Source organism: Glycine soja, chromosome 10, assembly GCF_004193775.1.
Source record: "Glycine soja cultivar W05 chromosome 10, ASM419377v2, whole genome shotgun sequence".
NCBI lineage: Eukaryota > Viridiplantae > Streptophyta > Magnoliopsida > Fabales > Fabaceae > Glycine > Glycine soja.
This window is the reverse complement of record NC_041011.1, coordinates 7,269,604-7,294,491: the sequence shown is the minus strand read 5'-3', so window position 1 is coordinate 7,294,491 and position 24,888 is coordinate 7,269,604. Positions and strand designations below refer to the sequence as shown.

General features: G+C 33.1%; 1 protein-coding gene across 1 annotated transcript; it reads right to left on the bottom strand.

Moving 5' to 3' along the window:
- Window positions 1–10,062: 10,062 nt before the first annotated feature.
- On the bottom strand, window positions 10,063–11,646 carry LOC114372039 (zinc finger A20 and AN1 domain-containing stress-associated protein 4-like). Its single transcript, XM_028329423.1, has 2 exons — window positions 11,484–11,646; window positions 10,063–11,198 (listed from the first exon to the last, which is right to left on the bottom strand). Exon 2 carries the CDS (start codon window positions 11,138–11,140, stop codon window positions 10,607–10,609), a length of 534 nt encoding a protein of 177 aa, XP_028185224.1. The 5' UTR covers window positions 11,141–11,198; window positions 11,484–11,646; the 3' UTR covers window positions 10,063–10,606.
- Window positions 11,647–24,888: the final 13,242 nt, after the last annotated feature.

Below are 24,888 nucleotides of genomic sequence, written 5' to 3'. Positions count from 1 at the left end.
ACGTGATGGGATTACAGAAGACTGAGACAAGACAACACTGAGATGAATGAAACTGTGAGACAAACGACACCGTGAGAGCGTGTGTGCGAAGAAGAGACGGGTTTAAGGGTGGTCCAAGGGGTGTAACTGTTTAAGGAAAAAGGGTATAATGAGTAATTAAAAAATAAAGAGAAGGGATGAGAGATGTACTTGGCATAAATGAAAGGTGTAAATAGCAAATGCGGATGATAATGTTCGCAAATCCACGCAGTAACTTATTGAATTTTAGAGCAGGACCAATTTGGTCCAAAGATACTCTAGACTATATTTAGACACAACCAACCAACTTATAAATTGTCTGGTTTTCTTTTATCCCAAGTGGTGTGGGACTCTAATTTTCCAACACTCCCCCAGGAGTCCAGTTGGGCTAATTTTTTTCTTTGTTCCAATTGAGATTAGTTTCTATTTTTCTATATTTATTTTTTGTGTGGGGTGGGGGAAGCTTTTAATCAATTTTAAAGCATATGTGAAAATGGACGTTATAATCCCTTCATCATTAGAAAATATGTTTTTTATATTGGTTATTTATGACTTTCTACATCGATTTTTAACCGATGTTGAAAGTATTATTGTTAACATTGATTCTTTAAAATCGATGTTAACGTAAAATTGACAACATCGGTTATTTAAATAACCGATGTTATATAATAAGAATTACAAAAAAAAATGTATGACGATTGACAGTTCACATTGGTTTTTATACAGAACCGATGTTAACTTATACATTAACATCGGTTTTCTATAAAAATCGATGTTAACGTATACATTAACATCGGTTCTGTATAAAAATCAATGTTAACTTCCAAACGTTAACATCAGTTTAAGTAAAAAACCAATGTTAACTTAAAAAATTCATGTTAACATTTTTTATGTTAACATCTGTTTTTAACAGAAACTGATGTTAACGTATAACTTAACATCGGTTTTTTACAAAAATCGATGTTAACATTTTTCGATTTTAACATCGGTTTTTTTAAAAAACCGATATTAATATACACAAACAACATTGGTTTTTTACATCGATTTTTTTGAAAAAAATCGATGTTGTTATTAGGAATTTTTTTGAAATACTCTTTCCGTCTTTACAAAAAACCCAAAATTTAACCTGTAAATTTAAAATCTGACCACACAACACAATATATATCATTTGCATTCTGCTTTCAAACAGGTTTTAGTAGAAAGCTAGTTAGTAAACTATCAATTGTAAAAAATCAATTGATAACTATGAATAAATAATTTATTAATAAATATCAACAAAAATTATTCAATGTTAAAATGAAACAACAATTGTAAAAAATGTAATGCAAGTTAGTAAACTAATTAAGTAAGCTAAAGTTACATAGTTCCCTAATATCCTAAGTTTGATTTCTAACTTTGAGATAATACTGTGCCCACTGGATGCGAAGCGCCTTCAATCTCTCTGCTTTCAATGGTCTAACATCATTAAAATACTGCATGATCAAATAAAACATAAGTTAATAATGTAATACCAATGATAAGAAAATCAACTTTGTTTGAAATAAACAATTACCGTTTCACAATTATTCTTGAAACTTCCTAAGATTATCGTGGACATCAAGTGCATGACGTAATAGCCGCACTCAGTGCTTGCTTTTTGTCTATTGCACTAAATACATAATGAAATTTGGATGTTAAACGTTAACTACAATTAGTGTACACACACATAAAATATATATATAAGTAGAAGTGTTATTTAAATCACGTACCTTAACAACAATCCACCTAGCACCAGCCTTGAATTTAGGTTGTGGAGTATCTCAAGTCCTTTCAAAGCACTATTGAATACAAGGAACATTAAAATTTTGATGTTGTTGAGTTATGCTAATGCAAGTATTGAAAAACAACACTGACCTGTTAATTATTCCTTTAAGGTAGTTGTCTGGCCTGTTATGCAAGGAACAAAACCAGACAACAATATTTTCCTTAGGCAAAATGACGACCATTTGCCAGTGTGCGTTGTAGTGGAGACCAATATGGGTTATTGTAGTATTATACATTATTTAAATTCAGTTGTTCAGTTTGACTTACCTATTCAGGTAGGTTCCAAGGTAGACATTGCGTTTTTGAACTCTACATCCAACTCTTCATGTAACTTTCTGATTCAAATTGCGATTGTCCAGCTCTTTGAATGGATTATGGCTCGAGGAATCCATACACATCAGAATTCCCCGCTCGCATACTTGTCTCAGTTAGATGCCTATTGTTGTTAAGACAAAGTTAATTATGTATGAATTTAAAACAATAAATTAGGTAATTAACAATAATCTAAATTGACTTACAGAATTCACAATTGTATAATAGATATGTTGAGCCATTGACCATCGTGTGCAATTTCATAGAGATCTTTGTGCTTTATGTACAACGGGAAGTGTTCATTAAACACCCCGAACATGGTAGCATCCCACATAACCTGGAGAGGCTTCAAAAAAAGTTGTGAGATGGTCAATGTCATCAAATATAGGGGATCATCGACCTCGTGATTTGACTTATCTGGAGGTTTTGCTGGAGACATAGTTGCATGTTTATCCAACATAGTCAATTAACATAATTTAACTACAGTGAACAATTCAATTGAAAAAAAGAAGCATATAATGAGAGTAAAATACTTATTCTGATAAACGTTTCACGAGATGTGTCGGTCAAGCAAGGAAGGTGTTAAGTATCTGCCCCACTAACTTAACCTCGTCAGTGGGTACAGGAACGGGAGCCTCTGCATCTTTAACCTCCTCAACACCAACCTTCACTTGGCCATGCAACAAAGGGATGTTGTGAAACGTTGTGGATCCCTCATAAATAGATACCAAAACACAAAGAATGAAAATCATAAGCCAAGAACATGTAGAACACTCTAAGTGGAACAAAGGAAGAAAGCACACTATTCCATTCAGTTGACACTCAACCAGAGTCTCAATCATATACTATTGTACCTGCATATTTTATTGTTCCCGGTTCTGGCATACATCAAATACCACTCATTCTCTTTATTCCTCAAAATACTCACTTAATGCAAACCAGATCCAAGACTGGAATTGTGCAACACAAAATTCATCCTACTCTTGTTCTTGCTCACATGGAACCAAAGTTTACCAAACAAGCCTTGGCTGGTCCTACATAGCTAGCTGCCATGAAAGTTGAATATGATGGATTAATTAAGAATGGTACTTGGTCACTTGTTTCTAAGCCTCCTAACAGGGTTCCTATTGGCTATAAGTGGGTTTTCAGGATTACAAAAATCCAGATGGTTCAGTAAACAAGTACAAGGCCAAATTGGTAGGTAAGGGATTTCATCAGCAATATGGAACAGATTATACTGAGACCAAAAATTAGGATCTAGAAGGGAATTGTTATTTGAACACGAGCAAGTTAGGACCTGATAATGGAATTCGAGGCAAATGTATATTTTGAGGGGCTTTGTAGAAGCCTGGAAATGGCATAGATGAACCTAGTAAGTAAGAAAACTGTGGGTCTTTTTTGTTATTTTTGGTAAAACTTGACGGGTTTTTTGTTCCCATACAATCAAAAAAGAAATTATTCAGCTACTAGAATTATTATTGAAAAGTGATTGGTTTGGGAACTTTGAAGAGTTGGATTTTTTTTGGTTTGGGTAAGATGAAGATGAATCCAAAGATGTGGCTGCGACAATGAGGCACAACATGGAAGGAAAAAGAGATGAAAGACTGTTTAAGAGGGATAGTATGAAAAAATATTAAAATAAAAATAAAAATAACTAACTTAAAAGTATACCTAAAAAAATTAGTGCTGGTGACCAATGGTATGATCATCAATCAACTATTGGAATAGTTGATTGTTGGAAGAGATGACACTGTTTAAGTGTAAATGTCAGGATGAGGGTGAAACACAGGCATTTTAGCCTTGAGCCAACTGTAGGATTACAAGAAGCTGTGGTTCAAGGAATAAAGGCCAAAAAATGCACCATAATAAACCTGAATCCCTTCAAACAAACATACATTACAACATAGAGTGTGTTTGGGCAAGATAAGGACAAAACTAGGCAGAGAACAACACAAGTCAATCAGCGAAAAACAATAACTAGAAACAGTGATTTTTTTTTTTGTTTTTAGCAAATGCTAGTTGTTAAATTTTGTTAGTTTTGGTTAGTGGGGGATTTGTATCCACGACCTCCCCCCCATCCCTTCTCCTGACTCTTTTTATATCAAGCATAAGGATCCTAAGGTATCTAAAAGGCACTCTCTCATGGGATCTTTATCTAAAACATGCTACTGCCCCTTTGGCTTTAGTCTCTTCTAACTGAACTTGGTCTCTCACACAAGCTTCCTATCATCCATTGTGACAACACAAGCACTGTATCTCTTGCTCATAATCTGGTTATTCATGCTCATACCAAACACATGGAGTTAGACTTATTCTTTGTTGAACAAAAGGTTCTGAACAAGCTACTCCGAGTGGTTTATGTGCCAGCTATAAGCCAGTATGTTGACATTCTTACCAAGGCTTTATCTCCTAGCAACTTTGAAGCTTTCAAGGCCAAGCTCACAATGTTTGATCCTTCAATCCTTCTCGGTCTCACCCACCATGAGCTTGTTGGGGGGGGGGGGGGGGGGATTATTAGAGTTTCTTACTCCACTAAGTAAAATGTATGGGTTTTTTACTTAGTGGAAATTGTCAACTGCAATCTGTTAGAAGTTTGAGCTGTAAGTTTCTGTTAGGTGGTTAGAAGTTACTAACTATAGGTTCTGTTGGTCCCTCTATATAAAGAGTTGACACATACCTTTGTAACTTGGCTTGATATTTTTCTAATCAATGAAATCATTTTTCCAATTTCTATCAGTCCATAATAGATCTCACATCTCTAACTCTAAAACAACACTCCAATTATAAGTTCCATCCAGATGATTACATTACAATCCAAATCTGAAGTGAGCTTGTTCATTTCACCAACTTTTTTAGTCATATTTAACATTTTATGTTCTTCATTTTTAGGTTTTTATTTTGATAGGCATGAAAACGAGTTGGGTTCCACCCTACTTTCTGCTCATGGATTCAGTCTATTCTCTTATAAACCAAATTGTTCCTTTCAGTTAATGGCAACTCCATTGGCTATCCTTTTTGCTTTTTTTGCATTGTAGAAGAGGTTTTTAGTATGGGAATTTCTGCTTTAGTGGAGAAAAGGGTTTCTAACTCCTATGGCTAGTCCTAAAAATTTCACCACCCATTCTCATGTAATGTTATGCACATCATGCAACTTCTAGAGAATTATGATTAAGCTTTGGGACAGTCTATGAACAAGGCTAATTGCACTTTCTACAAAAGTTGTATGTCTCAAAATAGGATTCAACATGTTGCTTACTTACTGAGATTCAACCATGGCTTTGTTCCTAACACATTTATCTAGGGGTACTTATTTTTCAAGTCAAGCCACAAAGGATGCATTTGTAGCAACTAAAAAGTAGGTGTTAAAGTTTAAAGACATTATTTAACAACCAAGTCCTCACATTGGTAAATTTCATTTGAACTCACCGAATATAAACCAATAACAACAGTTGTTAAGGGAATTAACAAATAGCAGAAATTTTATTCAATAAATACAGACACCAACTATAGAATAAACCCATGTTATACAACCATATGTTTAGTGAAATGTTATAGAAGAAAAGCATAATTTTACCTGCAATGTTCCTTTTGTGGATAAAAGAAATAGCAAGTACAAGTCCTAAAGTTGCAGCAATGGAGCTTCATCAACAACAACACAAATAATAATCACTAAGAACAAAGGGGTAATTGCCAATAGGCTCACTCACCTCTGATATAGTGCAAATCAAAGGGCCTGAGCCTAGTCTCAGGGTATCTGAAGCTTGAAACAATCAAATTACAACTTTCCTAAATAGATCACATGCAGGTTACAACCAACTAAGGGAGGTTAAAAGCTGAGTTTACGGGAAGTTATAACTAAGGAAAGTTAACATAATGGCAAGCACAAGCAAAACTTACCTTGTGATTGTGAGTACAAAGACGAGCAAAGAATGCTTTCGTGCCATAGGAATGGTTGCAAGGAAAGCAACAAAGGTCGTTCAAAGACAATGACAATGACAAGGAATGCAATGAAGGTCGTTCAAAGACAATGACAGTGACAAGGAAAGCAACGAAGACCGTTCAAGGAAAACAAGAAAGCTTACCAAGACACGACGGTGAGTGTCACAACAGACACGACCAGAGCGCGACCACAGCCTCACAGTGGCTTTGCGAGACTCAGCCTTAGGGGTCAGGGGCAATGGTAGTGACGACGGTGGCGACGACGGCCTGAGGGTGGCTTTACGAGACTCAGCGAGGGGGGTTTGCGAGAGACTAAGCGTGAGATGAGACAAGGCTTTTCAGTTTTTAAGTTTAATTAAAAATACAACATCGATTTTTAAAAAAATCGATGTTAACATAGCTTCGTTAACATTGGTTTTTAAAAAAACCAATGTTAACATAACCCTATTAACATCGGTTTTTATAACATCAATGTTAGCTAAGTCATGTCAACATCAGTTTTGAAAAAAATGATGTTAACAAGGCTATGTTAACATCGGTTTTTTCAAAATCGATATTAATAAACTGGTCTTAATTACAAGTATGCCACCGCGTTTGTGTTAACATCGGTATTGTTAACCTAGCGATGTTAAATGTATAATTTCTAGTAGTGCTTCATAGATAAAATATATTACTACCTTTACTAAGAACCTAGCTAGATCGTTTTCCTGGAAGTTGAAGTGCAAACTTTTTTTTTATTCTAAACCATAAGTATTATTTGATAATCTTGTAAGTTGAGTAGGATCATTATGGACAACAAAATCTAATACAATTGCGTATCCAAACTCAAACTCAAAGCTTAAATAATCTTATGTCAATTGAATCATGTATTTGATGGTGTTGAAGTGGAATCTTTGAAAAAGAAAGTCACATCATATGTTGAAGTGTATGATATTCATAGACAAAAAAAATATTAAAAAGAAAAATATTTAACACGTACTTTTAAGAATTTAATTTTGATGTACACAGTAATTTTATATATTATCAATTAATTAATTAAAATTCATATTCAATATTTAAAAAAAATCATAATATATAGTTCATGTTTTACACTTAATTAATTAATGAATCTAGTTTAATTGGTTAAACATAAAGATGTGTGCATTGTTTTCGTAGTACCTGCTTTCGGTGGTTAATTGTTTGGTGAATTCTTTCCTCACATTATCAACTCCTAGATTTTATCATGTACCTGTAAGTAAAATTTGTTTGGTGTTATATAGCTCACTTTCACTATGACTAACCATTATTAGTATCCTATAATTTAACTGAATATCTATCATTTTCAATTTTGTTTCATAAATTATCAATAACTAACAATAATTTTAAAACAGATTCACTAACCTACAGATATATTTCTGTCACAAAAAGAACAATCTCTTTAAGCATTCCATCCATAGAAGAGAAACCATTTGGGATAAATACAAACAAATCAGAATTTGAGGACAGTTCAACAAATGAAAAGAGGGTGCATTATTAAACAACAAACAAAAAGGTCTAGAAATAGCTATCATGCATATAACTCTACTCTAGTATCGAAGTTGATGAAGTGTACTACTCATCGTTTGCAACTTGTTATACACAGCACGCCAACCTGCTTGAATTGGGTGCAAGAGATCCCAAAAGAAAGCTGATTTGGGATTGTCACAAACCTTATATTGCTTAACATTGTTCTCATCAACGCTCCCACAAAAATGTTGGCTACTTAACCCTACGCAGCAAGGCTTGAGAGGGTCCTTAATGTTATTGGTAGATGGGTGGTTCAACACTGACATGAAAGTGTCGAAAAGGTCAAGAACTATGAAGGAGGAGTTATCCTTGGTTTGTTGGTTCAACTAGGTCACGGCTTGGTTCAATAGGTTGTTGTGGAGAACTACGAGGTCGTTGATTTAATGTGCTATTACATTGTTGGAATGAAGATGTGGCTGTGGCTCCAGGAAGACATCCAAGGGGTTGTAGACCACCCACAACAATTTTCCTCACTCCCAAACTTTGGATGTGAAGCAAGTTGGTGGCAGTTTGATTAACCACTGAGGCGATGAAAGATGGAAAACCCTATGTACATTCAATGGAAAAAAAAATGAAAATTTAGTAAGTGAATGAATATGAATAATTAAAATAGTAACAACACTAAAAAAATCTAATTCAATTGGTTAGTTAGGATGTATGAGAATTATAATCCCTAGTGCATGTCTTTGATTATTTTACCAATAAAAAAATAATAACATATTTTTTAATACATTGAACCTTTTGTCGACATATATATGTGATATTTTTCTAATAAATGTGATTTTTTTCTTCTATAAAGACTAAAAGAAAATATATTTTTGCTAGTGGATCTAAAACTTCTGTTTTAGTTTGATTTATGTTTGAATCAATCCTGTTTTAATTGTAAATCTCCTGAAAAATACACTCATGATTGATTCATGGTTGCCAGTATCCTCACTCTTGGGGAGACCTTGATAGGTCTTCCAAAGTCTACATTCATTAATTTTATTTTTTTTATATCACTTAGATAACTTTGCCAATAGGAGCCGTCGCCCTCAAACTGACGTATAGTTTTCATCTCTTATGAATCTCCAGACCCTTCGGTCATTATTAGCTATGCTTCGAACTGATCGCAAATCCATTCTTGGAATAGATCATTAATTTATCCTTCCCTACTGGTTGGAATTTGGATCAATTAAATCAGCCACCATAAGCTCGTTGTCACTCGAAGCATATTGATCAAGGCAGAGTAAGTTCCTTGATTTATCCCACAACCACAACACAAATCCTGAAAAACTTTCAAAATTTATTAACCACCGCCACTGTTTAGCCAAAAGAGCTAGCAACAAGAAAACCAAGAACCCCATCCTTCATTTATGCATAAAAAACTTCTCCCGATTGAACTGGTGCATCTTACGCTTTTCAATAGAGCCCCCCCACCTCCCTCCCTAGAAAATTGTGTTATCATTTGTTTTGTCATTACAAGGATTGTAGTGACTGAAAACAATTCATGATGTAAGTTGGAATGGTATGCACCACTGACTTAATTAAAGTCTCTCTATCTGCATTTTAAATGTCTTAATTGCTAACTTTATATATCTTAATTTATTGTGTTATCTATTAATAAAATATTACTTAAATATTTTAAAGATAAATAATAATTAGTGTCTCAAGGATATTCATTAAGGAACATATAATAAAATATTTTATTGAAAGATGAAAAATTATGTTGTTCATGATCTATTGTAAAAGACATTCCTTAGATTATTATGAATAGTATCATTCTATCAGAAAAAAATCACTACTTAATCATCTTCTAAAAAATCCACCACTTAATCTAATTAATTTTATAAGTTTTTGAAATTAATTTTAAATTTATACTGAAATTAATTGATTTAATTTTTTTTTATTAATTTTGATTAATTAAATATTTATTTCTTATATAAACTAATCATAACTTTTTTTTTATAAATTATAATTATAATTATTTTACTAGTCATAGAAAATATCATCTAACTAATTTTCAACATATAAGTATATGAAAATCAAATCTAGTTAATAAAATTTCTCTAAAAATTTAATGTGAGACAATTATTAAATTTAGAGCAAATAACGCTTATTCCTCTTAATTTTAAGACTTATTACACGTGAAGCGCTACACAAATCTTTCATAATATTAATAACTCTATTACAATCGCACCCCATACTTCACAGTGTTAGTTCTGTTAAACGAAATGGATCACATGCGATGCACATGTTTCTTCAATGAAATTTTAGGACCCTTATATCCTCGTCTTCCTCACTTTGTTTTTCTCATACCAGATCAACGAATACCAATATTCAAACTCAACAACACCAAATCAAGTTCAATATATTCAAATCCAAACATAAATCAAATTCCACACCACCAAATCAAGAACACCAAATATTGGACAAAAGTAGAAAATGTTGAACCTTGCAGCTTGGTGAATCAGAAAAACCTAATTAAAATTAATATAATCAACATTGAGGAAATACGGGTTTGGAAACCCCACTCTCGCAATTGAAAACAATTGATTCATCACCGTCGGTGGTGGAAACATAACGCACTCCCTTCTCCTCTGTCATAGAGCATACTAGGCATATAAATCATTCAAGCAGGATAAAAAAAAACAAAAAATATCTTGGAGTAGAATAATTTCACTTTCACATTCATTACAATAAAACGCTCCACCGTACTGCATCGTTGCCCTGAGACTCTTATCACAAATCATTTCAACTTTCAACCACCCCCGACAGTGGACCAAAGCCAAATAAATATGACTCGTTCATTTCATCATCCCTTCTAGACCAGACAAACCGACTTTTCAAGCTTTCGTCTTAATTAAAACACAGATCATCATAATCATAATGTTACATAATAACCGCATTTTCCCTCTCACTCTCTCTTTTTCTTTCTCTCGCATACACGAGGACGGTGGAGATTAAATCACCAAGCTCCGGTCCCATCGAACGGCCCAGATTGAAATCATCAAATCCTCCGCAGCTTCTCCGCTTTGATCACGGGGTTGGCACGTGCAATCTCCTCTCTTCCCACTGTCTTGAAATCGAACCCGCACGCGTGCTCCTCCGGGTACCTGTGGGCCCCGCAGAACGTCACTCCGCACCTGCACTTGAACCCGGTCAGCCCCACGCGCTTCCGACACGTGGCACACCGGTTCGGTTGCGCAACCGAACCTGAGTTTATGGAAATAGAACTCGACGCCACCGCGACCGTGACCGTGACAGCAACCTCAACCTCCGCCGCAGACGGCGGTGGAGATTCCATGAGCACATCGACCGCCGACGGCGGAGGTGACGTGGACGACGACGGTTTCGCCGAGGAGGCAGAAGAGAGCGCGGTTTCGATTGTGGATTTCGTCGACGCTTCTTCTTGCTCCTTCAAACGGATCGCGCTGTAGCATTTGGAGCAGAGGTTCATCGTGGCGGTGCTACCGAAGAAGCCGCAGTTGTTGACGCAGAGTCGGTGACCTTCGGGAGGTTCACATCGGTGTTCTTCCGCCATGGATCTGTGATTTAGGTTTTCTCTTCTCTTCTTCCAGGAATCGGAAAAGTCTCTGAACCTGGCGGGGAGAGAGAAAGAAACAAACAAACAAAAAAGGAATAAGAAACGATTACGGTTCCGTTTGGATTCGGAGAAAATTTAAAGGGGAAAATGGAAAAGCTGGCTCTGGCTGGAACGAAAATAAGCGGAAATTGAGAAAACGAAAAATACAGGTTGCGAAATTAAACTAACTAAGGATATAAATAGGCGAAATTAGTAGCTGGAACGAAATTTTATGAAATAATAATAATAATAAGGGAAATTAAATTAAGAAAAGAAAGAGAGAAGGGAATAGTAATAGTACCTTGTTTTGTTGAGGTATGGAATGAGAGGAGAAGGAAGGAAGAGGAGGGGATGATAATAATAAAGAACGATGGTGAGAAGAATCTTAACGGGGAAGGATTTGATTAAACAGATTCAGAAAGGATGTGAGAGAGAAAAAAAGAAGAAACCACGAAACTGGACAAATTCATAATAATCATTTTCGATTATTATTAATATATTTGTATACTTTAAATAAATAAATAAAACTCCTATAATATACAAATAGTAGTTGATGATGTACCCAAAAAAAAAAGAAAAGAAAATAAAAAAAAAATAGCAGTTGATGAGATGAGAATGAAAGATCTTGAGAGTTACAAAATTTGCTCCGCAAGTTGTGACACGGACGTAATAACTACGTGTTTGTGGAAATTTCAATTCCAATTTTTAGCTAAATTGAATATACTTTTAATGTTTATTGTGACTTGTGAGCTTTCATAAATTCACTTTTAATGTTTATTATTATGACTTGTGAGCTTTGGTAATTTTCATTTTTCAACTCTTACTCTTCTAAAATAGTGAAATTTGATCAGTTCATGATGGGGTGAGCAAGTGATGAATTTCAATTTTTCGCAAAATTGAATAAGGTTTATTACTACTAGTGCAAAAAAGTAATATATATATATATAAAATTATGTGACTTGTTTTAAAAAATATAATTATTATTGAAAGTTAAAATAAAATATTATAGTAATTTATAATAATTAAGGTAAAAATATTCTTAAGAAAGATAATAAAATAAAATTATTTCCTTTAAAATAGTTATAAATGACTTGTGAGCTTCTATAAATTTGAATTGCCACTCTTCTAAAATTTGTTCACTTGTTGGTTGATGGAGTGAAACGAGTGAAGGACATGGTACCTTTCTGCAGGAATTTGTCAATAACTAAATATAATAACTCCATCTTTTAGGAAGGGATAAACTTCAAAATGAAGGAATTATCATGCTAAGTGATTATAATCAATTTTAGTCTATTACATTCTCCGTCTCGTTTAATTATTTTATTTGTTCACTTTGAGCTATCTAGTTATAATTACTCCATTTTATTTGTTTACTTCGAGCTTTATAAATTATTTAAAAAAAATAAATAAATAAGTATTAATTATTTTTCAAGTAATACTCTTGTTTCTTAATAACATACTTAAATATTTAAAAAAATCATAATTTCATTTTAATTTTTAAGAAGGATATTTTTTAAAAAAATTGTTTTATCATAATAATTTGTGTAATCAATTTTTTTAAGAAATATACATTACTAAAATGACAAATAGTGTGAGTCGAAAAAAAATAGTATTATAATTAAAGATATTTGAAATGGGCTTTGCAAACGTTGCACATTATAATATACTTTATTTATTTAATACAATGATTTAGGAATTTCTATTGATTTAAACGAAAGAAATAAATCTAAAAATTTGAGCCAAAATAGTTTGGTTTGGTTGATTTGTTTAACATGGTTTACGTTGAAAAAAAAAAAGTTATGCACTAATAATATAAAAAATTTTACATAATTATTTAATCATAATTTATCATATATAATAAATTTATTAATTTTTAAAATAATTATCTTAAAATAATTTAAGCAATAATTTTTTTAAAAAATACATTATCAATGCATATACATTAAAATTTTATTTGTTTAGTATACAAAACTAAATAAACTAACAAAACTCTTTTAGTGTGAGAACCAATTCAACACAACCCCTTCTCTAATTTAAAAATAATAATCAAATTCCATGAACCAATCTATAATCAAACCTTTATTAATCAAGTTAGTATGGTTTAAATTTAAACAAAAAACAAAACGAACCTGATATATTTTGATTAATTTAGAACTTTTTTTCTTCCCAAATTCGAAACAAAATCCAATTCATAGATATGCTAAAAACCTCTACAGCAAATCATACATGATGTGCAAGTTTCGTCTAAGTACAACATAATTTTGAGCTGAAATTTGTGAAAAAACTGTAACATTCACTTATCACTGGTGCTTTTTCTTAAATCATAAATCATAAATATCTTTCAATCCATTAAATTAATAATTAATCTTACTTACAATATATAATTGTCATTAATTTAAAAAAATTTCGCAACAAAAAAAATTAAACACAACTTTTTCTGCTAAATGAATTATTTCCCCTAACATGTGGAAACTCTACATCATTACGGCAACCTACAAATTTTACTACCTACTAAGTTAAAGTCTGATTTGTAAGTTTGTGAGGTTGAAACTCTATATAAAAAAAATCTTATTATTGGCTCAGTAATGCTTATAATTCATAAAGGTGATTAATTAGTATAGAGACCTAATTTAATTCATGATGGAGTGATTGGCAGATTCTATTCATAAACATAAGTGAGAAAATAAAAAATAAAAAATTCAGAAACTCAATTAAAAGAGAGAGAAAAAGTTCAAAAAGCTAAAAATATATATAGAGCTAGACTCACCTATCAATTTAACCAATATAAAATTGATACAGGGCAAGTACATACTTCATTCCTTCTTCTATCATGCTTTATCAGAACAATTTTATAATAAACAATGTTTCCTCTTTAAATATTTAATATAATTCCATACCTAAATTTATTAAGACGACCTTATTTCAATTTATAATTTAATTGTCATGCCTGTTGACGCTGAATGAGATAATCTTATTCTTATGCATTATGTTAGTATTTTTAAGTGATAGAACATTAAAAAGTCAATATTACCAAGAGAAAGAGACAGGTGATAAAAAATGCATTATATTTTTCTTATTACAAATCATTAAAAACATGATATTATTATTATATGGAGTGAAAGGGACAAGCTGGCTGTGGAGGTGGTGAATATGGATTTGGTAGCCACTTTTTAAGTTCAGCATCTTTTTTAGAATTTAGGAGAGCAATCGTTGAAAACAAAAGTGCTGGACAATATGTATATTAAATTAAACGAAATCATGTTTCTGGCCATAAATTTTGTGTTATCTTATCTTTAAAATATTTTGAAATGTCTTATCTTTATTTTTTTATGACATCGAAGAATCAATTTAAATTTAAATATTAAAAGTTTAACACAATATGATGATTTTGAAATAGGATATATCAACATATTTTTATATGGAATTAATATCCAACAATAGTAAAATAGCCATCAATAAAAACTTGAACTAACTTATAATGAAATAACGATTAATTTACTAATTATTTTTAGAACACCTGCCAAAAATATTAAATTAATGTCAAATACCTTGTCCCCCCACTAAGTTTTCTCACATTCTTTAAGCAAAATTATAGTATTTTATATTATCTCCTGTTGCATTATAATTACCTAGTACTAGTACTAATTTATCAATACGTTATTTTATCATAATGATACACTCTCTCTTCGTAAGGTCGTCACAACTCACTTCTTCTATTTATTATCTAGAAAAATTACGTCAACAGCTTCTCAAAACGTATTCTAAAAGTATTAAAGCCAAGATTATTATTAATTAAATTAAATTCTAATAGAAAATTTCATAAACTGATATTTTTTCCTTTGGATAAAATTGTCTTTGGCAAATAATTGATAAACACCAATAAATTAAATCCTGTTGAAATCAGTGAAACAAGATTATTATAAGGATACGAAACAGTAATAATACATTCTTATCACAAACACTCCACTTGAATAAAAAAACAATGGGGGTGACTTTTGTGCCGAGTCCGTGTCTAACGCGTGGCTTCAAGTTGTGGCTAACTTGAAAGTGGAGTTGAGAGTGACAACCAGAAAAGAAAAGAAATACTTTTATTAAGTGATTGATATTGATATTAAATTTATTCTTTAAATAATGTATAGATTTAAATTTTGTGGAGGAAAATTATATAATTAGGAGAGAAGATCTTTATTAAAGATGATTAATGAAGTTTTTTTAACAAAAATTAATTATTAATAAAGTTAATAAAATATTTTACAATAATATAACTAAAATAAAAGAAATAGAGAAATATTGTGCCACAGATATTTGATAGATAGATATACAAATATGGCTTGGTTTGGTGGGTTTGGGGAGGATGGGATATTGTGTTGGCAAGTATTTAGGCTAGTGGTGGGATAGGAGGTACAAATAGCTTGTTGTGTTGTGGAACCAATGTTGTGTGCTTAGCTGGATGCACTGTGGTTTTAGTTAATGATCGAATGAATCCACCAAGGTAAAGTGAATGATGAGTTGGTAACTCAATGGATCCTTTCTAAACATGATGCTATATGAACGACGCATATGTTGGAATTGTATCGATTACTATTATCTAATTATTAGATCATTTTTTTAATTATTATAATTAGTTATGTAAATAAAAATATATGATATTTAATTGATGAATATTAGTTATTTTCATTTATTATTTAAGGGTATTTATGATGGATCAAGTCTTTATTTGAAGTTGAAATGAAGGATTGATGTTGTCATGTGACGGTTATAAATTATCGTCTCATTAGATAATTTTAATGTGATACAATAATCTAAAAAATCTTAATCAAATTAAGAATAATTTTTCTCTTACTATGTGTTTCAATGGTTAATTCAATTAACTTAACAAAGGTGAATTCTATCTCTTTTTTAGATACACGTTAACTTTTCCATTAACTCTTCACTCAAGAATATTCTTAAAAAAATTTATAAAAGAAAATGGATCTTTTATTAAAATAGTATTGTACTTGCACAAGGATAATCAGGTAATCTCTCCTCTAAGTTTGCTTCTTCTTCAATGTCTTTTCCTTAAGTATTTGATATATGACGATTTAAAAAGGAAGGTACCGGCAAAAGATATTTCATAACAGTTATGATTATCAACTTTTCGATGACTCACACACTACAATATTTTACATGATAACACTTCATTTAATTCCTTCTTGGTTAGAACACTCGGTAAGTAGTCTTTTTCGAGACCTCGATAATCTACTTTGATAGCTTTTAAGATCAATGATTGTTCTCACAAATAAAAACAAGACTTTTTAGCATGTTTTGTCCTCATTCACACGTTTTTTGGGAAACTTTTCAGAACACTCATCCCATAGCTACTCCAAGCCAAATACACTTAACTTAGAAGTTCTTAAGTGATGAATACTGAAAAGTAGATGCATCTTGTTGATATATGTAGTATAAATTAATTCCTTAAGTCATTTTCAAGTGTATAGTCTAATATTTGCACAATCTTTGAATTCTTCTCTTTATGGTGTGATCCATCTAAGTGTTACATACTCTGATGCTCAATTTAGATCTTCGACCAAAGCAATAAATACACATTTAACATCAATAAACAACTCTTACTACAATATTTCTGTAACTATTTATATAGATCTAAATGGGCCTTGGACCTTATGAGCCCTTGTACGTCATTACCTCTTTAGGTAATATGTTTGTAATTATGACTAGGATTCTAATCTATTTTTTAGTGATGCATTATGATATTTCTTATTAATATGTCTTAATGATGATTGAAAGTCTTAAACATTCAACCTTGTTGAACTCCGAATATGTAATAAAAATATTCTAATATTCATCTGAGTGTATTCCCTTTTTGGATTATATAATGATTATGCTTTAGTGTCCAACCTCTCTAGATACCAACACACTCTTTAGGAGGCATCATAAGCCCAAGAGTTGTCAAGTGTTTAGCTTGACCAAATACTTATATACTTTTGGAAAAATATACAAGTCTTATAAAATATAAGTATTCAAGTATTCAGTTTAGTTAAATTCTTGATTACTTTCTAAACACTTTGAATACTTAGAGTTTTGAGTATTCATGTACTTGATCTAATCAAATACCTAAATATTAAAAAAGTATGTTTCAATTTCTATTAGGAAAATTATCAGCATTCGGTGTATAGACTAATACCTGTACGGTATAAGTATCATAATTCGTAACATCCGTGTGCGAGGAGTGACGATGCAAGATGAGCTTTGGAATTGAAAGCAACCGCTGTGTGTGTTGTGTTGTTTTATTTTAGTTTCTGTGGGCTGGGGTTGGCACCGCTGCTTTCACTATACTGGCATACGTCCATCACATTTTTCCCCTACAAAAAGAATTATCGTTATATTAATTAGTTACATAATAATGTATAAAATGATAAATATAAATATCAAGAAGCATGACTCTCGGATAAAGCTATGTTCGTATGCCAGCCATTTGTCTCAATTGAAAATTTGAGATAATGTATAGTATATTGACCCCATTTTTCACGTAATTTAATTTGATGCTTTTATTTTACACAAATAATTTTATTGGATGCTATTCTAATAGTGAAAAACTAAATGATTTTTTATATTATAAATGGTTGTTAGCGTGATTAATTACATTGTGCATTGTGCATTGTGCATGGTGAACCAAATATATTTCTAATGAAATTGGAATTGAAATTACGATTTTAAATTATAATCCTAAGATCAAGTGCTAAATAGACACTTACAAAAATTGTACACACGTAATATTAGATTTATTGTAGTATAGATTAATTAATCGTTAAGACCAATATGTTGACTACTAGTCCTGTCATGACACAAAAATTTTATTTTTTTATTTTTCAATTATCTGAAAGTAAATTATTTTCATATTTTTTGACAGATTTATCTTCATACTATTGATTATTATTATTGTAAAAGATAAGTTAAAAAGTAACGTAATTTATTCTAATTTAATATATTTTTGAAATATAATTGATAATATTTTTTAAAAATATGCTTAATGTAAATACCAAATTTTATTAAAAAAATCATTAGGGTTCTTGTATGAAATCGATAATTATCATTTGTAATTTTTTGATGAGATAAAGGGTGACAAAGGCCACAACTATAACAAGATTCTTCTTGGGAAGAGAGTTTCCACAACGTCAGTCCATAACAGCCATTTACAATTCTTTGGAGGGACATTTTAAAAACATGAAGTCCCAAACATTCAGTATAACCTGCCAATCTTTCAACAAAAAAGATTTAATCCTACTCAAAATAGAAGCAAAATGATGAGTAGATGTGGCACCTGTGAAGTAATCAGATGAACACTAATAGCAGAATCAGATTCAATCCAAAGCTTCTTGATATTGTTGTGCCAAGCAAACTCGATAACAGTATAAATAGCTTGTAACTCAGCCATCAAAACAGAACAAGCACCCAGGTAATTTTAGAAAGCCAGTCAACCACACACCTTGAGAATCCCTGAAAACACCTCCACAAGCAGCAAAGTGTCCTCTAGCACCAACTGATACATCAACATTAGCTTTAATCCAACCTTGAGGGGGAGGTTTGCAACCCATAGAGATCCAAGAGCAGGACCTTTTCCTGTGAGGATCATTTGTAATTTTGGAGCTTTAAAAATTGTGTAATTTATTTTCTATATAAATATACTCTCTATTATATGTTCTTAATTGTATCATTTTGAAAAAACACATACTTAAGAATACTTTATATGATTTTTTATGTTTATTAGATGAATTTAAATTTTCATAGTTGGCCTTCAACTATTAAATCTTGGATTCGCCCCCTAAATGAAATAAATGCATAAATTAAAGTTAATGTTATCCGACCTGAACATCATTTGTCTTTATTAAAAAATAATAAATAATTATTTTATCTTTGAAATTACATATCGATGATAAATTCTATTTTAAAGAAATGAAAAATAAAAATTTAGTCTATAAAAATATAAAAAAGTGTGACAAATTTATTCTTCCGTTAATGTCAATGGATCTTTTCATGTGATATGGTGGAATGAAAGTATCACGAAAATGACTTTTATCTAAATGTCGATGAAATAATTTGTAATCAAAATATCGATTGACTTATTTGTCAGTTTCGTTTTTTATTCCTTCCTTTCTTCCTCTACGTTGATTCTTCCATTTTCATTCTCCTTTGGACCATCACCAATCACCTTGAAAGGATATTTTGGCGACCTTACTTTTTATTTCTCTCCTTATTTTTTCTTTTTTCTTTTTTCTTCTCATACAAATCTACAAATTTAATTTCCAAATCAGATCTACAAATTCCATTTCAGTCATGGTCCATTTTCGTTCATTCTCATCACTAAACTTGAAGAATTTGTAACCCTTGGAGTAGTTGGTGACGACTTTTGCGCCATAAACGGAAGGTTAATGGGCCCAAAAAATTTCATGGAGGAGATAGTCTGTTACGTCGGGGGTGAGATCGCAGACGAAAATGGAGTGTTTTGGGATAACATCGGGCTTGCAATTGTTAATACCAAAGGAGGCCCAATTGAGCCTCAAGGCGTGGGGGAAATGCTAGGTGCATCCAGCAATATTGTTGGTGCACCCAACAATTTATTGAAACTACCATTTTGCCCTTTAAGATAAAATTATAAAAAGTGCGAATTACCTCCCGGAAGAAACACTTTCTTCGAACAGCTTCTTCTTCTCTTCCGTGAACCTGCTTCTTCTTCTCTTCTCCATGAACCTGCTTCTTCTCCGCGAGGCGCGCCCAAGGTTGTCTTCTTCTCCGCGAACAGGTTAGTCTCCCTACCCTTTGCTTGTAATATGCAGCATTGTTGTAGCAATGGAACCTTAGGATAGTTATCTTAGGGTAGAAGACGAGAGGGTAGAAGACGAGAGTATGCCAAAAAAATGGGGAAAATGGCTGACGGCGGAGTCTTCCGGAAGACCCATTAGGGGTTCTTCTGGAAGTTCCGGAAACCTGTTCCGGAAAGTTTCCGGAAGAAATGTTCTTCCGGAAGAACACTTCTTTCGGAAGACTCCCGGAACACCTCTTCCGGATACTTTCCGGAAGAAGTGGTTCTTCCGGAAGACGGGCTCTTCCGGATGACCTTTCAAATTTCCGGAAGAACCTTCCGGAAGAAGTTGTTCTTCCGGAATTGTTCCGGAAGAACCACTTCTTCCAGAAAAGTGTGTTTTTTTTAAAATAGAAATTGTTTTATTTTTTTTAAATGAATTATTGTATTTATTTTGGTTATTTTGTTTTTGAGATTTTATGAAAAACGAGGTTTGGGTTTTTGATGTCATGTTTTTTTTATAATTTAAATTGTGTATTTTTACTAAATATTAATTTGTAAATTATTTATTTTTTTGTTTATAAAAGTAGTTGTGTTTGTTTTTGTTTATTGTTTATTTTTTTAAATTAGTGTTTTTTCTTTATAAATGAAGTTGTTCATTTTTATAAATAAAGTTGTGTGTATTTTGGAAATTTTATAAAAATACAAATTTTTTATAATTAATTAGTTGTTTATTTTTTTTTATTATAAATGAAGTATTTTTTTTTAAAATTGTGGATGTTTACTAATTAATTTTTTTTACATTAGTTGTGTTTATTTTATAAATGAAGTTGTTTATTTTTTTTTTAAAATTATGTTGTGGATATTTTTATAAATGAAGTTATTTTTTTAAACTAAGTTGTGGATGTTTACTAATTAATTATTTTTACATTAGTTGTGTTTTTTTTACAAATGAATTTTTTTAAATTGTTATTTAAATTAAGTTGTGGATGTTTACTAATGAATTTGTTTTTACATTAGTTGTGGTTTTTTATAAATGAAGTTTTTTTTAAAAAAATTAAGTTGTGAATGTTTAGTAATGAATTATTTTTATATTAGTTGTGTTTTTTTTTATAAATGAAGTTGTTTGTTTTTTTTTTTTTTTTAAATTAAGTTGTGGATGTTTACTAAATAATGTAGTTGTGTTTTTTTTAGAAATGAAGTTTCTTATTTTTTTTATAAAGAAAATTATTTGATTTAAGTTAGTTTTATTTGTTTATAAATAAAATTGTTTTTTTTATAAAGAAAATTGTGTATATTGACCGAAAAAAATACGTGTTCGACATGATTTGCAGATCATGGCCAGAACACAAGGTTTAGATCGTGCCATAGGTAGAGTTGTAGGCAGAGATAGACCTACTGACCAGGATGCTGCTGATGTTCCCGAGAGGCGTAGGCCTACTGCCTCAGCCCGTAGGCTACGCGTTCATCAGATGACTACGGAGGGACGTGATATGGCTGAGGACGTCGCTGACATGACTGACGATGTCTCTAAGCAGGCTGCGGAGGTACCTGAGATGCGTGCGGACGCACAGGGTGCTGATAGTGGTGAGGGGTCAGATGGTGATGATGCTGCTGAGGGATTCTCTGGTGGTCCACGTGACCCGTCAGTGCTCACATCATTTGCCGAGCATGTTGCACATGCCGTTTGGAGTGGACAGGTATTTTAATTTTTTAATTATTTATGATTGTTGATTTATTTGTTTGTGATTAATTTTTTTAATAATTGTATAATTTGTACTTCAAATCAGGAACGTCCTGATTTGAAGTTAGTGTCACATGGGAGGAAGGTGACACTGATTGGGAGGCCAGTGCCTGAGATTGAAGGCCTGGTGGTTGCCACAGGATTAAGTCCACTGATAGATTGTTCAGTTATTACTGGCGATCCTGGACTTATATCCGCATTTGTGGAGAGGTGGCACAGTGAGACTAGCACCTTCCACCTTCTTGTAGGAGAGCTGATGATCACATTGGATGATGTGTCGTCAATCCTACATTTTCCCATCACTGACGCCTTGCACAATTTCCACGCTCTTTCTACGGAGGAGGCCAGATTTTTGCCGACGAAGTTGCTGGAAGTGTCTGCCGAGGAGGCCAGAGCCGAGACAGCACTCACACGTGGAGCATATGTACGATTAGGATGGGTTCAAGACATTTATGAGACGAGATGTCAGGCCCGGCGGTGGATTGTCGCAGCTCGTGCTTATCTGCTGCACCTTGTCGATTGCACTCTTTTTGCTAATAAGAGTGCAACATACGTGCATGTGGTTTACCTTGACACTTTCCGGGACCTCGCTCATAGTGGTGGTTACGCTTGGGGAGTTGCCGCGCTGGTTCATATCTATGACCAGTTAGATGAGGCTTGTAGGACCACCACCCGACAGCTTGCGGGGTACTTGACGCTACTTCAGGTAAATTTTTTGTTTATAAATATGTTACGTTCGATTATGATTTAAACATGTTTTTATGTTATGTTAACCTCAATTATTGTGTAGTGCTGGATCTATGAGCACTTCCCTAGTGTGCACCAGTGCGTGACTGACGATACATATTAGGAGATGTCCCCACGTGCTTCCCGGTGGTTGACGTCGAAGGCGCACATGAAGGGAATCACAGGAGCACCCTACAGGGCACGTTGTGATGGTTTGACCGTCATAGATGTGTCCTGGTTACCGTACACGGAGCATCGGGGGGTTAGGGCGTTTCAGGAGATTTCATCTTTCCAGGGTCAGTTGAGATGGGGTCTTATGGTCGTCACAACTCGACCAGAGAGGGTGGTACGCCAGTTCGGTTACATCCAGAGCATCCCTCCACCGCCTGTTAGTGCACGATTGTCATACGATCAGATAGATGACAGGTGGATGCAGTATGCGGATCACTTACTACCTGCGGGTCAGCTTTGTCTAGTGCCTGGGCAAGTATCTACGGATTACATGGAGTGTTTTTTCCGCATATCTCACCCATTCATGATACCGACCCAGGCAGTTGACCAACCGAGGGATGCACCAGCTACAGACCCTGAGGACTACATACAGCCGCCCAGCCCCCAGGTTCCAGTAGCATTTGACCCCCCTCCACATGTGGTAAGATTATTTGCGCGTTTAATGTTTTATGAGTTGTTATTTATTTTAAATTTCATAATAAATGTTTTTAATGACTTTGACAGGATGATTACGAGGGATATGAGGCGATTGCACAGAGGTTGGAGCGTGTGCTCAACCTTAGGATAGTCACTGCGGGCACAGAGTTATATGACATTATGTAGGATTACCTGACGATCGCGAGAGGGAGACCCAGTGCTGATGGGACTGTCAGGGCTCGTCAGAGACGCCGCACGGATTATTGATCATTGTATTTATTTTTTGTGTTGTAGTTGACATGAATATTTGTAATTATTACAGTTTTTGTTTAATATAGTTGACGTGTTTTGCACAATTTATTATTTTATAATATAATTTATTATTCTGATTGTTTGTGGTCCTTAGGTGAAGTCTACGAGTGTTTTAAATTTATTTTTAAAAAAAGTGAACCTAGAATCATGAGTTTTGTTTGTAAGAATTACATAAAAAATAAATGTTTTTAAAATCATTCATAATTCATAATTATGTGTTAGTAAGATTTTTAAAGTAATTATGATATATAATATATTATGATTCGATCATAATTTACACCATTAATATATAAGGTCGTGCCAAAAACTAAATATCAAAAAAAAATTTACATGACAATGAAATTGCCATATAAGATACTACAAGGATGATTTTAAAAAAAAATTCATGTTCAAGTACCCATGTTTGAGATTTTTTTGCGTGGGTGTGCCAGCGCCGTGAGACAATGGAGGGTGGTCATTTCTCATGTTTGGACGTCAAAGAACAAAAAAAAAATAGTCCCGTTCCCCGGTTCCGTCAACTAACACGTAAAAACAAAGCCTGAAAATCCAAAAAAAATGGGAAATCGACCCTTTTCCATGTTCAAGTACCCATGTTTGGGATTTTTTTGCGTGGGTGTGCCAGTGCCGTTAGACAATGAAGGGCGCCCATTTCTCATGTTTGGACGTCAAAGAACCCAAAAAAAATAATCTCGTTCCCCGGTTCCGTCAACTAACACGTAAAAACAAAGCCTGAAAATAAAAAAAAAAGGGAAATCGACCCTTTTCCATGTTCAAGTACCCATGTTTGGGATTTTTTTGCGTGGGTGTGCCAGTGCCGTGAGACAATGGAGGGTGGCCATTTCTCATGTTTGGATGTCAAAGAACCCAAAAAAAATAGTCCCGTTCCCCGGTTCCGTCAACTAACACGTAAAAACAAAAGCCTGAAAAAAAAATGGGAAATCGACCCTTTTCCATGTTCAAGTACCCATGTTTGAGATTTTTTTGCATGGGTGTGCCAGTGCCCTGAGACAATGGAGGGCGGCCATTTCTCATGTTTTGACATCAAAGAACCCAAAATAAATAGTCCCATTTCCCGGTTCCGTCAACTAACATGTAAAAACAAAGCCTGAAAATAAAAAAAAATGGGAAATCAACCCTTTTCCATGTTCAAGTACCCATGTTTGCGATTTTTTTGCGTGGGTGTGCCAGTGCCGTGAGACAATGGAGGTCGGCCATTTCTCATGGTTGGATGTCAAAGAACCCAAAAAAAATAGTACCGTTCCCCGGTTCCGTCAACTAACACGTAAAAACAAAGCCTGAAAATCCAAAAAAATGGGAAATCGACCCTTTTGACAATTTATTTTTTGGACCACTGAAACAACACATTCAACTTTATTATGGGAATTAAACACGCCGTAAAAAGATAAATGTTACATCAACGAAAAAGCAAAAAAATAAACATTACATTTAGTTGTTTAGCGACGTCCCAGTGACCTCGTA